The sequence below is a fragment of the Spermophilus citellus genome (genome assembly GCF_964194105.1).
Source record: "Spermophilus citellus genome assembly, chromosome: 6".
NCBI classification, from domain to species: Eukaryota; Metazoa; Chordata; class Mammalia; order Rodentia; family Sciuridae; genus Spermophilus; species Spermophilus citellus.
This window is the reverse complement of record NC_138187.1, coordinates 107,174,474-107,191,713: the sequence shown is the minus strand read 5'-3', so window position 1 is coordinate 107,191,713 and position 17,240 is coordinate 107,174,474. Positions and strand designations below refer to the sequence as shown.

General features: G+C 33.6%; 1 protein-coding gene across 8 annotated transcripts in view; it reads left to right on the top strand.

Moving 5' to 3' along the window:
* AKT3 (AKT serine/threonine kinase 3) overlaps window positions 1-17,240 on the top strand; it is a 276,038-nt gene that overhangs the window by 196,549 nt on the left and 62,249 nt on the right. For all 8 annotated transcript variants that reach the window (XM_081300515.1, XM_081300516.1, XM_081300514.1 and 5 more), the window contains one exon: window positions 11,691-11,813. In XM_081300515.1, the coding sequence (XP_081156641.1) occupies window positions 11,691-11,813 (123 nt within the window). The remainder of the gene's footprint in view (window positions 1-11,690; window positions 11,814-17,240) is intronic.

The window sequence follows — 17,240 nt, the reverse complement described above, 5'->3', positions numbered from 1 at the left end:
ACTCTCCTCCTGCCTCAAAAATTTTGCCATCCCTCTCTATGGTCAGTCTTCCCTGTTCTCTATCTGTATCAATAAAGGCTATAGGCAACAATTGAACTGCTTTCTGATACTAATGTTTTGATTTACCTTTACTTTTGCATAATGTATTTTTTGAGATATCCCTTTTGTTGCATTTCTTTTTTTTTTAAAGAGAGAGTGAGAGAGGAGAAAGAGAGAGAGAGAATTTTTAATATTTATTTTTTAGTTTTCGGCGGACACAACATCTTTGTTGGTATGTGGTGCTGAGGATCGAACCCGGGCCGCACGCATGCCAGGCGAGCGCGCTACCGCTTGAGCCACATCCCCAGCCCTTGTTGCATTTCTTAGTAGTTGTTTTTATTGCTGAAAATCATTATCCATTATGTAGCTATGCCTTCATTTGTTAGTTTTTTTTTCACTGGGGATGTGTACTTGGATTGTTTCCAATCACTGCATAATATGAATAAGAGTTAGATGCATATTTATGTACAGTTTTCTTTTGAATAAATACTGAGGAATATGATTGTTGTGCATAGCTAGTATATGCTGTATTTTAAGAAACTCCTACAAAACTATTTTCCAAAGTAACTATCATTTGACATTCCCAATCATCAATGTTTTGAATTATTATTTTTTTTAATATGATGCTGAGGATCAAACTCAGTGCCTCAGACATGCTAGGCAAGTGAGCTACAACCCCAACACCACGTAAATGCTTTGAATTATAATTGTTCTGTATCCTCACCAATACTTAATGTGGGAAGTCTTTTTAATTATAGACAATCTAGAGAGTATCTAAAATTATATTATTTTGGTTTTAAGTTGCATTTCTCTAATGACTAATGATAATAAATATCTTTTCAAATACAGCCATTTGCATATATTTTTGTGACATATGTATTCATGTAGTTTTCCTTTTTATTAATTGGATATTCTTCATATTTAATTATAATATTCTTTATATTCTAGTTATATGTAGTTTGCCAAATATTTGTATTACAAATAGCTTCTCCTATACTCTAATTTGCCTTTTCATTTTATCTCTTGAAAAGGGAGAATTTTTAATTTTGAAGATCCTTTTATCAGTTTTTAATCTCACATAGTTTTTACTTTTTTGTGTTCTTTAAGACATAGCTATGTATCCTAGATCACAAATATTTTCTTCTATATTTTATTCTTGAGTTTCAAGTAGTTTCTACTACATTTGGGTCTGTGATCCATTTTAACTTAATTTTTATGTATGCTGTAAACTAAGAGTTAAGGTTCCTGGTTTTTGGTTTTTGGTTTTTTTTTAACTCCTTATGTATGTTTTTGGTTATTCCAGTATCTTTTGTTTAAAAGACTGTCCTTTGTCCCATTGAATGACCTGGCACCTTTACAGAAAAAGTTCATCCTGCTAGAGGAAAATGTAGGCTCAACACTCCCAACATATTGACACAGGCATCAGCTTCCTTAACAAGACTCCTAAAATGCAAGAAATAAAACCAAGAATCAATGAGTAGAATGGCATCAAGTTAAAAAGCTTTTATACAGCAAAGGAAACAAGAACATGAAAAGAGAGCCTATAGAATGGGAAATTATCTTTGCCATCTGCTCCTCCTCGGATAGTAGATTAATATTTAGAATATGTAAAGAACTAAAAAAAGAAAAACTTAACACCAAAAAACCAAATAACTCAATTAAAAGTGGGAAAAGAGCTAAACAGTCACTTCTTAAAAGAGAAAATACAAATGGCCAATAAATATATGTAAAAATGTTCAACATCTCTAGCAATAATGGAAATGCAAATCAAAACTACATTGAGCGCTGGAGTTGTAGCTCAGTGGTAGAGCACTTGCCTCCCAAGGGTGAGACACTACGTTTGATCCTAGCACCACATAAAAACAAAACAAAGGCATTGAGTCCATATACAACCAAAATAAATAAATAAATAAATAAAAATTAAATAAAAAGAATCTACATTGAGAGTTTCTTTCACATCAGTCAGAATGGCAATGAACAAGAATACAAACAATAATAAATGTAAAGCCAAAAAGAGCGCATGAGATCACGAACCATGAAACAAGAATGAGGCACCAAAAAAAAAAGGTTTATGGTGGGGGGTGCTCCTGGGGGAGGTTCCCTGGTCTGTGAAAGGGTAAGGTGCAGGGAAGTCACAGGCCAGAAAGGCAAGAATAATGCTAATAAGGGAAATGGAGGTAAGAAGGCCTAGGCCATCTAAATTACAGCTACTTAGAGTAGATTGGCAGAGCCGAGTTTAGGGGCCTCTGTGTCTGTTGCCGGTGGTCAGGGCTGATGTGAGATGACAGGGAGATTGCTTCAACCATGGGGAACCTGTGGTGGCTGGGGTCAGTTGCCATGCCAACTTCTGATTGGCCATTTTGGGTCTCCTCAGCCAGGTGGAAAATCCTGGCCCACAGTGGTGAAGAGAGGTGAGGGAGAAGAGAAGCTGCTGACTGAGCAATAAATGTTGAAATGATGTGACAAAAAGGTACATTCATACATTGTTGATAGAAATGCAAATTATTTCAATAACTCTGAAAATTAGTGTGGAGATTCCTCAAAAAAGTAGGAATGGAATTTCCATATGACCCAGCAATCCTACTTTCTCCCAGTGATGCAGCCACATCAATGTTTATAGCAGCACAATTCACAATAGCTGATCTATGGAACTAACCTAGGTACCTATCAATAAATAAATGGATAAAGACGACATGGTATGTATACACAGTGGAGTTATTGCTCAGCCATAAAGAAAAATGAAATTATGGCATATGCTGGTAAATGGATTGAAATGGACACCATGATGCTAAATGAAATAAACCAGAGCCAGAAAATCAAAGGTTGAATTTCTCTTTAATATGTGGAAACAAGATCAAACTAACCTGAGGGAAAGGGCAGAAGTGGGGTGGGGGAGGTGAATTACATGAAAATAAAAGGGGATTGAAGGGAAAGAAGGAAGTACAGGAAAATGGAAGAACAATGGAATGAACCTGACCAAACTTTCCTATGTTTTGTAGTAATGTAATACATGGCCTCATGGCCTCACCACTACCCCACCCATTACCACCTTTTTGTGGTACTAGGAATCAAATCCAGGACTTTACACATGGTAGGCCAGAATTCTAGCCACCTCCTAAACATGTGTACACAATGTAAGCTAGATCCCACCTCCTTTTTTTTTCCTTGAAGCCTTGGTAGGATTCACCAGTGTGTGTTTTGGAAACTGTAATTTCTATTGTGGATTGGTTGTTGACTTTAAACACATTTAACTTTCCCCAATTTTATTTTCAAATTACATGTTACCATTTCACATATATTCTCAAATCCTTTCACCAACACAGTTTCATTTCCCCCCTTTGCCCTTTATGCTGTTACAATCTTTCATTTTAAATTTTGAATGTTATAAATGCTATAATGGGTTTTTGTTTGTTTTAAATGGTCAATTATCTTTTTAAAAAAAAAAGTTTTAACACTTAAGAAAAACCTATTCCTACTCACAATTACCATTTTAAGTCTCTTCTTTACATTGTATACATGCAGTTTTCCAACTGGGTACCATTTTCTTTCAGCCTGAAGCATTTCCTTCAAAATTTTATATATATATTTTTTCTAATTTTCTGATTCCATGTTTTATTACTATAAAAATGTCAGTTTACTTTCTATGACTTTTATATAGTTTCTCACATGAAGTCTGCAGGTATCTTTTCTCCTTTCTGCTTGTGTCTTATTACTCTTACTATTTTTAACTTTTCTCTTGTCTGTTTGATTATGATGTGCCTTGGTATTGTTTTCTATCTATTCCTTATTGGTTTATTAACTTTTGTGAGTATATTGGCAAATGGTTCTAATTAAATCAGGAGGCAAATTTGGATATTCTTTTTTTTTTTTTTCCTGTTTTATTTCTCTTGCCCTGTCCTGAGAATCCACTTATACAAGTGCTTAATTTTTTTCAGCTCCTCCTACCACCACCTCTGTGTTTAATTTTGGATTTCTTCCCAGTGTCTTTAAATTTTCTAACATTTTCTTCTTCAGTATGTTAATATTAATTCTATCTAGTATATCTTCATCTCAGGCATTTTTCATGCCTTAAAGTTTGATTTCATTTTGCTTTTATATTTCCATTTATTTCCTTATTGTGTTTTCTTCTACCTTTTGAACTTTTAGAGTCTGTTTTCTATAACTATTCTATTATGACATTCTTCTGTCTCCTGTGTTATATTCTGAGTCTGCTTCTATTCATTAGTCATCCTTCTTGTTGTAGGATATATTTTCCTAGGTCTTTTTAAGCCTGATAGTTTTCTTTATTGGATGCCAGCTTTTGAATTGTACATTATTGGATGCTGGAATTTTTGGAATTTGAAAATGTGTGTGTGTGTGTGTGTGTGTTATATGTGTGTTTTACCTTGTTATGTGTACACAATGTGATCTTTTCAAGATTTGCTTTTAAGTTTAGTTAGACTGGTCTGGATAGCCTTTGCTCTACCAGTACTATTACTGTACAACTGGGACAGTATCCTTGACAGCCAGGCACAGTGGTGTGTACTTGTAATCCCAGGGACTTGTGAGGCTGAGGCAAGAGGATCACAAGTTCAAGCCAGCGTAAGCAACTAAATGAGATCCTCTAAGGACTAGGAATGTAATTCAGTGGCAAAATACCCCTTAGTTGAATCCCCAGTACCCAAAACAAAATGTACATACACACACAATGTACATACTCACTGACAGTGATCAAGGATTCTCTTTTCTTCACATCTTTACTATTTCTTGTCCTGTTGTTAAACAATGTGAATTAATATCTCATTGTGGTTTTGAATTTATTCTCTTTTTGATTTGTGATCTTAAATACTTTCCATTATAACTATTCGCCTTTTTTTTTCTTTAATGGAAGTGTCTATTCAGATTCTTTGTTCATTGATGTTATATTGATGTTTTTAGATGTAGTTGGACACAATACCTTTATTTTATTTATTTATTTTTATGTGGTGTTGAAGATCCAACCCAGGGCCTCGCATGTGCTAGGCGAACACTCTACCACTGAGCCACAACACCAACCCCTCTATTCATTTTTAAGTCAGTTTATTTAGGATCCTCTTTTCTTGCTATTGAGTTGTGGGAGTTACTTAAATATTTTAAATACTACATATTTTAGATAAATTATAAGGCATATGGTTGGCAAATATTATCCTTTATAAATTGCTTTTTCATGACACATGCATGGGTTTTTCTGAGTTTTTTATTCTGTTCCATTCAATAGGTAATTTGAATTTTATGTGAGTTTCTCAATTTCATGTCTTCCGTAAAAGAGTGTTAGACATTAGTCTAATTTCTTATTTGAAAATGATTGATATTTTCCAGTCTGGTTTGTTTGTTATTATATGTTTAACTTTTTTATTCTCTTTCCAGATACCTGAGTGTTTGATAGTCTTCCCTTGCCCCGCACATTGCTTAGAAACTGAATGTCTCTTAGCTATGTGCAACTTAGATATATAGTTCCCCAGTTCTACTCTGCTTGTCCTTAGAGGGTTTAACCCTACTTTGCATTACTTAGTATTCAGTGACACACTTGATTATGTAGATTCCATACAGCTTCCTGCTCACTGATGTTCTGTCCTGCAAAAGCCATTCACTTCATCTTCCTCAAAATGTGATTTTTTTCTCTTCAATGTTGAAACCTCAGAGTTATGCTTGGGATTTTTCTTCCTCATTAATGTTCCAGAATGTTCCCTCAGATAGAAGGAGGACAATAGTAAGGCACAATATTCCTGAGAGCATTAATATATTGCACCATAAATTCAGTTTCAGTAATATCTTGGCTTTTTTTTTTCCCTGAAGGAATCATGTACCTTTTTTTTTTTACCTTTAATGCACATTCTCTGCTCAACCCACTTAAATATGACATGTCTTCTCTGAAGGGTAACTAATGGCCTAATACCTAAAGCTAGTAAATAACTCTTTTCTTCCTGAAACCTTCTTTTCCCTTCTTCAGATATTATGCTCTTGTTACCTTTGTACTTTTTAAAGTATTCCATCTCAATATCCTATTTTGTTTTCTTTTTCTATCCTTATATATAGCAGTACACTAAAATCCTGCCCTAAACTCCTTTTTTCAAGTTTTACTGAATTCCTGGGCTATACTTCTTTGGTTCAACCAATTTCCTGTATGAAAATTACTTCCATACCTACTCTGTAACCTTGGACCCATAGATACAAAACTTGTATGAAATGCTTCTTTAAATTTCATCAGGTCAAAGTAAAATTTTTGCTACACTTGTTTCTGTTTCCATTCGTTTCCTCAATATTGTTGACCGCAGTTTTTTTATTTTATTTTATTTTATTTATTGATTTTTAAATTTTTGATCTGTCCCTTAGCCCAAATAATACAAGCTAGTTCCCTCTGGAATATTGATTCTTCTGAAATCTATATTATTGTCACCTTGGCTAATATCCCTCAGAAGCTCTCATCCAGCTCAAATATAACTCCTGATGTTCCCACATTTTTTAATATGTTCTGTTTTGTAATAATTATCATATTTTTAGTAGAATAGTTTATATATGCGCCTGTTTTCAGCGGATTGTGATGTCTTTGTGGATTGGTACCATTTCCTCTCTTTGTATCTACAGATTTACACAACAGCTAATATTGAATAGGTGATCAATAACATTCATTGTATTTTATGAATTATAAAACTGAGACTGTGGTCTCCAGTTCTTTTATTCTTCAATTTCTGTCACAGATGTCTTTCAAATGAAAATGATTTAAATTCAAAACCTTTTGATAGTCCTAATTTACAGAATAAAATTTAAGGTTATTTCATAGCACTCAAGACTTTAAATAGTCTGTCTTCATTTTTGTTGTTGTTGAAGTCATATCATTGCCCTGAATACATATTATTCTTCAGCTATATTTGTTCTCTGCATGTATTTTGTTCCTTGCATATATATTGTCTCCTGCATGTATACCTGATATTGCTGGATTTTTTTTCTCTTTAAAATTTTCTCTTTCTGTAAATATTATTTACCTATTGTGTATAAATAACATGCTAGGCTATGTTAAAAGTACAAAGATCGGGGCTAGGGTTGTGGCTCAGAGGTAGAGCACTCTCCTACCATGCATAACTAAAAAATAAATATTAAAAAATACAAAGATAGATAAATCTTGAGTATTAGCATTTTAAAGTCTTTTCTTTACATTTCATTTGCTTTTATCTGTGACATCTCCCTAGAATTTCCCAGTATAGACTAAATGCCTTGCCTCCAAAGCTTTGTTAATACCTGAAAATATGTCACAACCCTCTAGTTTGTATTTATGTATGCAGCTCCTCATTGGGTCAGATTCTTTAATGGCAGGGATTTTGTGTGCTTTTTAAACTTCATTAAGGTATGAGTCATATACAAAAAAATCAGTACATACTTAATTTCTACAACTTAAATTTGGAGATTAGTATGCCCTTGTAAGACTGTCATCACAATCAGCTAAAAACATAAGAAAATGTCTTAATCATCTTTGTATCCCTTTTTATTCCCTTCCCCTAGCCGGCACAGTGATTTTAAAATAATTGATGCTCACTAAATGAATACTGAATTTAAAAGGTGTTTTAAAGCCATAATGGAAATTGAGAAGGATCAAATGGTAGTTCCATTCCCAGCTTTCCAAGGAATCTCCATACTGCTTTCCAAATTGGCCGCACCAATTTGCATTCCCACCAGCAATGTACAAGTGTACCCTTTCCCCCACATCCTCGCCAGCACTTGTTGTTGTTTGACTTCATAATGGCTACCATTCTTACTGGAGTGAGATGGTATCTTAGGCTGGTTTTAATTTGCATTTCTCTGACTGCTAGAGATGGTGAGCATTTTTTCATGTACTTGTTGATTGATTGTGTGTCCTCCTCTGAGAAGTGTCTGTTCAGGTCCTTGGCCCATTTGTTGATTGGGCTATTTGTTTCCTTATTGTTTAATTTTTTGAGTTCTTTGTATACTCTGGATATTAGGGCTCTATCTGAAGTGTGAGGAGTAAAAATTTGTTCCCAGGATGTAGGCTCCCTATTTACCTCTCTTATTGTTTCTCTTGCTGAGAAAAAACTTTTTAGTTTGAGTAAGTCCCATTTGTTGATTCTTGTTTTTAACTCTTGTGCTATGGGTGTCCTATTAAGGAATTTGGATCCTGACCCCACAATATGTAGATCAGAGCCAACTTTTTCTTCTATCAGATGCAGAGTCTCTGTTTTGACTATTCCCCAAAGACCTTAAAAGAGCGTATTATAGGGATACAGCTACATCTATGTTCATAGCAGCACAATTCACAATAGCTAGACTGTGGAACCAACCTAGATGCCCTTCAATAGATGAATGGATAAAAAAATGTGGCATTTATACACAATGGAGTATTACTCAGCACTAAAAAATGACAAATTCATGGCATTTGTAGGCAAATGGATGGCATTAGAGCAGATTATGCTAAGTGAAGCTAGCCAATCCCTAAAAAACAAATGCCAAATGTCTTCTTTGATATAAGGAGGGCAACTAAGAACAGAGCAGGGAGGAAGAGCATGAGAAGAAGATTACCATTAAACAGGGAGGAGAGGTGGGAGGGAAAGGGAGAGAGAAGGGAAATTGCATGGAAATAGAAGGAGACCCTCATTGTTATATAAAATTACATATAAGAGGAAGTGAGGGGAAAGGGAAAAAACAACAAGAGAGAAATGAATTACAGTAGATGGAGTAGAGAGAGAAGATGGGAGGGGAGGGGTGGGGAGGGGGGATAGTAGAGGATAGGAAGGGCAGCAGAATACAACATACACTAGTATGGCAGTATGTAAAAACGTGGATGTGTAACCCATGTGATTCTGCAATCTGTATACAGGATAAAAATGGGAGTTCATAATCCACTTGAATCAAATGTATGAAATATGATATGTCAAGAGCTTTGTAATGTTTTGAACAACTAATAATAATAATAAAGAAATGAGAAGGATAATCCAGACAATAGAAGAGAAATTAGGACAATTGCATTAACCAAAGCCAAGAAACATGTTTCAAGAATGAGAGAGGACAATAAGTGATATCCTGTACACCTGAAGTGTAAGAAGGGGTATAAACTGTGAGTAGGTCATTGGATTTAACAATTAAGAGTTTTGGTTATCTTAGCAAGAACAAATTCCATAAAGTAGCAAGTGTAGACATTAGATGGCAGTGGATTGAGAAATAAATAGAATTTTTCCCCTTACATATAAGTTTTTAGCTGATATTTTTATAGAAATTGGCTGGCAGACAAATTGAAGATATATGATCCAAATAAAGATCTAGAATCCTGAATATATTACATTAATTTAAAGAGGATATGTAGCTCTTTAGTAGACAAATGGTAGGCTTGATACTCTTTTTAGAAAATTTATAAATCTAATCAGTATCTTCATCCCATTTAAAAAAACCCTATAACTCTATTTATAGATCATAGGGCTTCCTTTGTCTAAGTTACTGATGTATGGCAGGAATTATTTAAACTTGGAAAATTTTCAGAATGATTTTATTGAGGATTTTTGCTTTTTTGTACTCCCTATTCTTGTTTGGATAGTAGTGATGCATTAATAATATGTAAATGAATTTTTTAAAATAACTAAGTAATTATATAAATTGGTTTGCGTTTTAGCAATCATTTGATCATTTTTAAGGCACATTTAACATTTTTGTAATCAGAAAGTGGTATGTCATAGTTTTAATTGATATCATATTTTCTACTTTGGTATCATACAAAATGATGATACAATCTCAATCAATATAAACATCATAAATAAAATATGACAATGTAGTGAGGAGCATTCAAGTTGAGACTACCTGCCAGATACTTTAGTTTTAATATAATTAATATTGTTCCAGACTTATAAAAAACATTTTTGGCAATTGATGATATATTCTTTCTCCTCTTCTCTCTCTTTTTCCCTCTTTCTCTTGCTCCCATGGGCCATGGGTCAGGCACAAAGTTTATCTTAAAAGTGTTATAGAACCAGCTTTGATAGTACATATCTGTAATCCCAGCTACTCAGGAGGCTGATACAGAAGGATCTCAGGTTCTAGGACAACCTGGGCAACTTAGCTAAACCCTGTCTCAAAATGAAAATGTAGGGGCTGGGGGATGTGGCTCTGGGGCTGGGGATGTGGCTCAAGTGGTAGTGTGCTCACCTGGCATGCGTGAGGCACTGGGTTTGATTCTCAGCACCACATAGAAACAAAATAAAGATATTTTGTTCACCTAAAATTAAAAAATAAATATTTTTTTAAAATGTAAAGTTTAAAGAAGTATTTGTCTAGAATATGCAGAAACCTCAGTTCAATTCCCTGTACCACCCAAAACAAACAAACAAAAAACCATAATAGACTGGTCAGGTTTGGGTGTGAAAAGAGAAGAAGGACTCTGTAGGCAACCTGTTTTTTGTTACTAGAGCTTATGATTTGCTGTCTATGGAACAAATCTTGGTTGATTACAATTCTTACCAATATCCTAGGTGAGTTAGGCGTCAGTGATCATAAGAAGGCATAATTTTTGATCTTGAAGGCTGGAGTACAATGACTTCTTCTTTATTTTTTCCTTAATCACAGACGTGTGTTGACAGGATACATGTATTGACACTATTTTGACAGAATACCTGGCAATATACTCAGCACTGTAAATAATCTTTCATTCTTTTTGGCATGTTTCTTAATACAGCAAAAGATTGATAGTCATAGTTCCTAAAGCCTTCTCCTTCTTCATACATATTTTTGAACTGAAAGATGAGATTTGTAGTTTCTTAAATGAAGAGCTGTCCTAGCCAGAGAGCACTGAGTGCTCATTCACAGCACCCAGTAAACTGTCTCAAAATAGAAATTTAAAATAAGTTTAAAGGTTCAGGGGTATAGCTCTAGTGTTAGAGTATTTGCCTAGCATATGCGTTGACTATTGAATGGTTTGTCTTTTAAATGGTTGACTAGGAAATGAATGGGCTTATAGTTTAAAGTAATCATGTGAGAAAAGGTTGGATGGTACTTAAAAACTATTGAAAACAAAAAGAATGTACATTGAGAATAAGAATAATGAAAGCTTCTCAATCCATTTTGGCTATTATTAAAATATATTAAAACTTAGTACCGTAAAGTTTCCCACCACAGAAAATATTGATTCAAACTTTGAAAGTTATTTCTAGAGATAAAAATGAATCACCAGTTGTATAACATATCAAGTTCATATAAATCAGTTTTAGCAAATCAGCAGTTCTTTCTTTTAAATCAAATGTAAATAAACAAAAATACCACATTTTTATACTTGTGTTCATTTATTTCAATAATGTCCCAATACTTAGTCCTTAGAAGAGTGAAGCAACAATATAGTGATGGGAAAATGCAATCTAGTGATACATACTTTTTCCTCTGGTAACGGAAGGTTAAATGGGTGGCAAACAGAATGCCTTAAACAAGACTGGTATATTGATTAAAGCGCTGATTTAACAGCTCGCAGTTTCCCCCTTGGAAACCTGGAAAAGATAAGCCAGCTGCTGTCTAAGAGTGCTCAATGTCCACTGAGAGTACACTATCTATCATCACAATATGGTGATGAGAGGTGTTTTATGTTTGTGTTAATTTCCCCCACTAAATCAGTAATTATTACAATCCTGTCCCTGCTGTTTACCCTGCAGCTGTTTTTCCATTTGTCGAGAGAGCGGGTGTTCTCTGAGGACCGCACACGTTTCTATGGTGCAGAAATTGTCTCTGCCTTGGACTATCTACATTCTGGAAAGATTGTGTACCGTGATCTCAAGGTAAAAATTAAAAAAAAAAAGTAATCAAAATTTGTTTTTGCGAAGACTGTAGGGACAAAAAAGTAATTACAAAGTTACATCATTTTAGAAAAACAGATTTAGTTTGAAAAAAAGCAATATTTAGAAATGTAGTTTACTACATTTGACAGGAAATTTTAGTCACAAATGTGTATGATATTGCTTTATGTCTGAGTTTTTGGTGTGCAGAAAAATTTCTGTGTGACTACTCTAATCAACTATGATCTATTAATAATTTTCCTCTTAATGTTATAATTAGAGAAGTGTTAAAAACCTGAGTCAAATTCAAATAACTTTAGAAGTAACATTGTAATGTTTCATTATTTATTGATGAAGAAACTTTTATAATAAGAATATTAAAAAGAAAACATTCATTATGGTTTTAGTGTTAACTTTTTGGTGAGTTTAAGTACCTAAATGTTTTAAACTAACCTTTTATTAATTTGCTTAGTATTTTTATTTATAAAAGCTCAGTGGTGTTGTTTTGTTGGTAATAGAGCTTTGTTTTTTCAATGTTCTTTTATGATAAGACCCTAAGAATAGCTCAAGATGGGTAAACATTCTATAAAGGCCAGACAGTAAATTTTTTCTCCTTTCTGCTCATAAAATCTTTGTTCAGGGCTGGGGATGTGGCTCAAGCGGTAGCGCGCTCGCCTGGCATGCATGCGGCCCGGGTTCGATCCTCAGCACCACATACCAACAAAGATGTTGTGTCCGCCGAGAACTAAAAAATAAATATTAAAAAAATTCTCTCTCTCTCTCTCCCTCTATCACTCTCTCTCTAAAAAAAAAAAAAAAATCTTTGTTCAGCTATCCAACTTTGCCATTGTAGTATAAAAGCAGCACCAGACATTATGAAAATGAGTATGTTGAGCTGTGTTCCAATAAGACTTTATTTGCTGAAAGTGGTAGTGGTTAGATTTGGTCCACATTATAGTTGACTGATCCCCAGTGTAGATTTTATAAGGTAATAATAATTCAAAATACTGTTATAAGTAAGGTTGGCTATATTAAGAAAATTTGTACCATGACATATTTTGAAAAAATTCTAAATGTTACTATCTTTTTAAAAAATATTTTTAGTTGTAGATAGACACAATACCTTGTTTTATTTATTTATTTTTATGTGGTGTTAAGGATCGAACTCAGTGCAAACTCTACCCCTCTACCACTGAGCTACAACCCTAGCCCTTACTATCTTTTTTAAAAAGTAGATCATGTAATGTGGGACTGAATTGCTTTGTTGAGCAAAGTCTAATTTATTTAAGATATGATTTGATTTATAGAAATGGAAGTTAGGTGAGATTTTTTTATGGAATTCTATATTGTATAAAACGAAGTATGTGTTTAAGAAATCACAGTTATAGCCTTACTCCCACCTCACTTTAAAAAAAAAATACCTGTGATTGTTAAGTTATCTAATAACTTTTCTAATCAATGCCTGTTTGCTACTTCCCAGTTTAGCATTGGAAGCAAAATTTTATTTCATGTTGCAGGTTAGCTTAAGATATTTTATTGGTTTCTATTTCCTAATAACCTGGTGTTGATAGCAACAGGTATATTATTGAAACCTTTGCCATTCTTTAGAAGGTAAGTTTGCTTAATTTATTAATACATGTCATGATATGAAATTGTGTTTTATCAAAGAGCTTATTAATAAATGTAGTTCCTGATGATTAGTTGGCAAAAACTGATGCTATTTCATTATAGCATAAAATTTTGAAGAAATCTCTTCCAATATCTCTTCAGTAGTCCAAATTATATATTAAATCTTCTTTTCTTCCTATATTTATTTTGCAAGTACAAACTTTATTTGTAGTAATCACTGCTATCCAAGTACAGATGAGACTAAACAGGGAAATGATCTTGGAATTCATTAAGAATTAATTTCTCCAACAGTTTATAAGGGTGGTGGTGGATAATTCATGAATGACTCGTATGTTTTATGTGTGGAACATCTAATCTTATTTTCTGCCTAATCAAAGAATATTTAACTATTTATGTCATTAATATGAGAAACCACCAAAGAAGATTGAGATCATTTCTAAGACTTATTGACAACACAAGGGTTGGTTTCAGAATCTTTTACCATGGCCCTCCTAATCTTTATCTCAAATAACACACAGTCAGAAAAACCGTACTTCTTTATATGCAAAGTCTTAAGTCACATTTCTCAATTCCCACTTCTAAACAGACATGTCACACTGTACACTGTATTTCTTCTTTTCTAGAATTTTTTGTGGTGCTGGGGATTAAACCCAGGGCCTTGTGCATGTGAAGCAAGCACTCTACCAACTGAGCTATATCCCCAACCTTTTTTTCTAAAAATTTTAATCCCCTGCTGTTGAGAACAGTTTTTACCTTTGAAGTCAAATTGTGCTATTATGGTATATCGCTTATTTGTAGTAATTTCTTAAATAACTTAGCATTCCTTTTATGGAGTCAGGAGACCATCTCCACTATTATACATTATTAATCTTTTTCTAGATTAGGAGAGTCAAAAGTGAAGAAATGTTCTTTCATTATTTCAGCATACTCAATTCCATGGTCATTTAGTTCGTACAGATCAACTTGTGACATTTTGGCACTTGGATGCAATGTGCAAAATAGGAATTCCTTACTACCTTCATGGGCCTGAGGCTGTCTTGGTGCCTAAAACTGTTTGATATATCTCTGCTAAAGTCTGATATAAATTTAAGTGAGGAGAATTGTTTACTGGTAATTCTGCAACACGTGGTACCTGTAGGAACTATTTTTGTTCTTTTGTTTATTCACAGTGACAGTCATTTAAATAAAATGATACCATGCATATTTTAAACTTTCTAATAGCCTGGCCTGTGCAAGAACACAGCTTCCCAGTCTGTGTGCCACATTATAGGTGTGTCCAAGGTTTCCTCAGCTAGGAACCTTGGCAGAGACACCTCTAGGCCATCAGTTCCAGTGTCCGACAGCCTGTCAGCTAATCTGAGTGTGCCCCACAAATTTTATTTTTTATTGTACTGTGAAATGTAAAAGATTGAAAAGCACTGATTAAAGATAGCTAAGATTTTTAGAATTTAATTTGATTCTAGGAACCAAGAAAAGCAGGAAGAAATTTATTACTTTGTTGTAAATTTTTTTGTTTACAAAGAAAAAAGGTTAAAAAAGATCTCAAAAGTCTGTCATTTCTTCATATACATACTAAATCAAGACCTCTGTCAAATAATTCCTGCCCACAATAAATTTGACAAAATAATACTGTGTGCAAGTAAAAATATACCACATTGAATTCTATCTTTATGTATACTATAGAGCACATATTAAAATATATAATGAGTGGAATGTGGACCAGTAGAGTAGGAGAAGGGGAATAGAGAAAGGAAGGAAAGGAGGGAAAGAAAGGCCACCAGGGACTGAAATGGAGTAAATTAAGTTCCATGCATGTATGATTGTATCCAAATGAATCCACCTATTATGTACAAATATAATGCATCAGTAAAAACAAAAAACTTTTAAAACTTTATGCCTGCCCATTTTAATTAAGCTAAAGATGTCCCTTTTTTGTTGAAATTCAATGGGTATTGTCTTGTCTCTCCTCAGAAGCATGAACTTGTTTTGTATTTTTAGTTTTTTGATTTGGGGTTTGTTTTGTTTGTCCAATGCTGGGAATCAAACCCAACATTGTGCACATAAGGCAAGGGCTCTACCATTTAGCTGTATCCCCAGCCCCCAAAGTGAACTTTTAGATAACAAATACAGATAGTAAGTTTTATTCACATTTTTAATATACAGTCTTTTCCTCATAACCTTCTATTTTACTTCATCCCTGCTTTTATCATTGGATGCACCCATTAATCATAGCCTACTATTCTATTCAGTCTTCAAAACCAGTACTAACTATATAACTTAAACATATGCATTTAAAGTTTTAGAAATAAAGAGTGCTTCAACAGTGCATTTTGCATTTTATGGCTATTGAAGGGAAGAAGGAAAGCCATGAAATTTAGAAGAAAGAACCATTTATAAATAGTAGGGGGGTCCTAAAAATGTCTAACACTCAAATTATGTTAATGTTAAATGCAGAGGAAGTAATTTGCAGATGTTTAGGTAATATTTCAGTCATTGATATTCTTTGAAAAGATTTTTAGGTGATTCTGTGCATTCTGCAGATTGATAACTCACACACTTGTACCTGTATTTTCCTGAAACTTTGTTAATGCATCTTGCCATGAAATAATCATTTACTTTGTAACAAGAGTGGACATTTAGTTGCTTTCCTGGCTTATTTTTATACAAGATTGCATCTGGTGGTTTTTTTTTTTTTTTTTTGGAGATGTTTTTTAAGGTGATGCATCTGTATTGGTTTGTACTTTTAATAACAAGTTGTTTTTTCATTCAGCAAAATGACATTTCAGTATAGTGATATACGGAAGAAAGTAGACCAATGACTTAAATTATGGGATAGTTATGTGTATTATTTTATTCAAAAGAAATTGCATGTTGAAAAGTATTTTTAATGAAGTCATTGAGCTGACAAAAGTATTTTATGGAGTTGTATTCCTGAACTTTGGTCTTTTAAAATACAGTTTGTTGTTTAGAAGTGCACACACTTTGATAACTTATCATGACCATTGAATAACCATTGAATTCTCCATGTTTAAACACTTATTGTTTATTGAATGCTTATAATTTAAGTTTTCCTGTCAAAGTCTCTTTGAATTCTCAGAATCTTACATTGGATTACTTTTATTGTTTGCCTCTGTTTTATAGATGAAGTTGAGACACATAGAAATTAACATGTCCAAGATCACATAGGAAGAAAGAGTAAAGCTTGATTTTAATATAAAACTCTTGAACTTGAACCAGTATTCTTATCCATTTTGTTCCTATGGCCTCTCATGTACTATAAGACTTTGCCCCATTGCCATAACCCTCATTCCATCTCACAATCATCCTTTGGCTTACCTTAGGTCTTATTACATCATCTAATTTAAAAAAATCTGATTTACAAAGCAAGCAGGGTGACCAAGTGTCTTGGTTTGTCCAGGACTACACTTTCAAGTTTAGTGTTCTAAGAAACCTCTCAGTTCTTGGCTGATAGGGGTAGTCGATAACCATCATCCTATTCTTTACACAACTCTATCCTTACATCACATTTTATTTCTGATCCTTTAACCCTTGGTGTGAGATTCAGAGTTGATATATATCAAGATAGAAAATTAGGTGCAAGTCTTTTTTAATATTGCTTAATATTTTAAAATGGTGTTTATTTCTGAAATGCAGAGAATCTTTAGAAACTATTTTGAAAATGTATATTCCAATAAACTGAAAAGTCTAGAAGACATTAATAAATTTCTGAAGATGTATAACCTGCCCATATTGAACCAGGAAGATAGAGAAAACCTAAATAGATCACAATCAACTAATGAA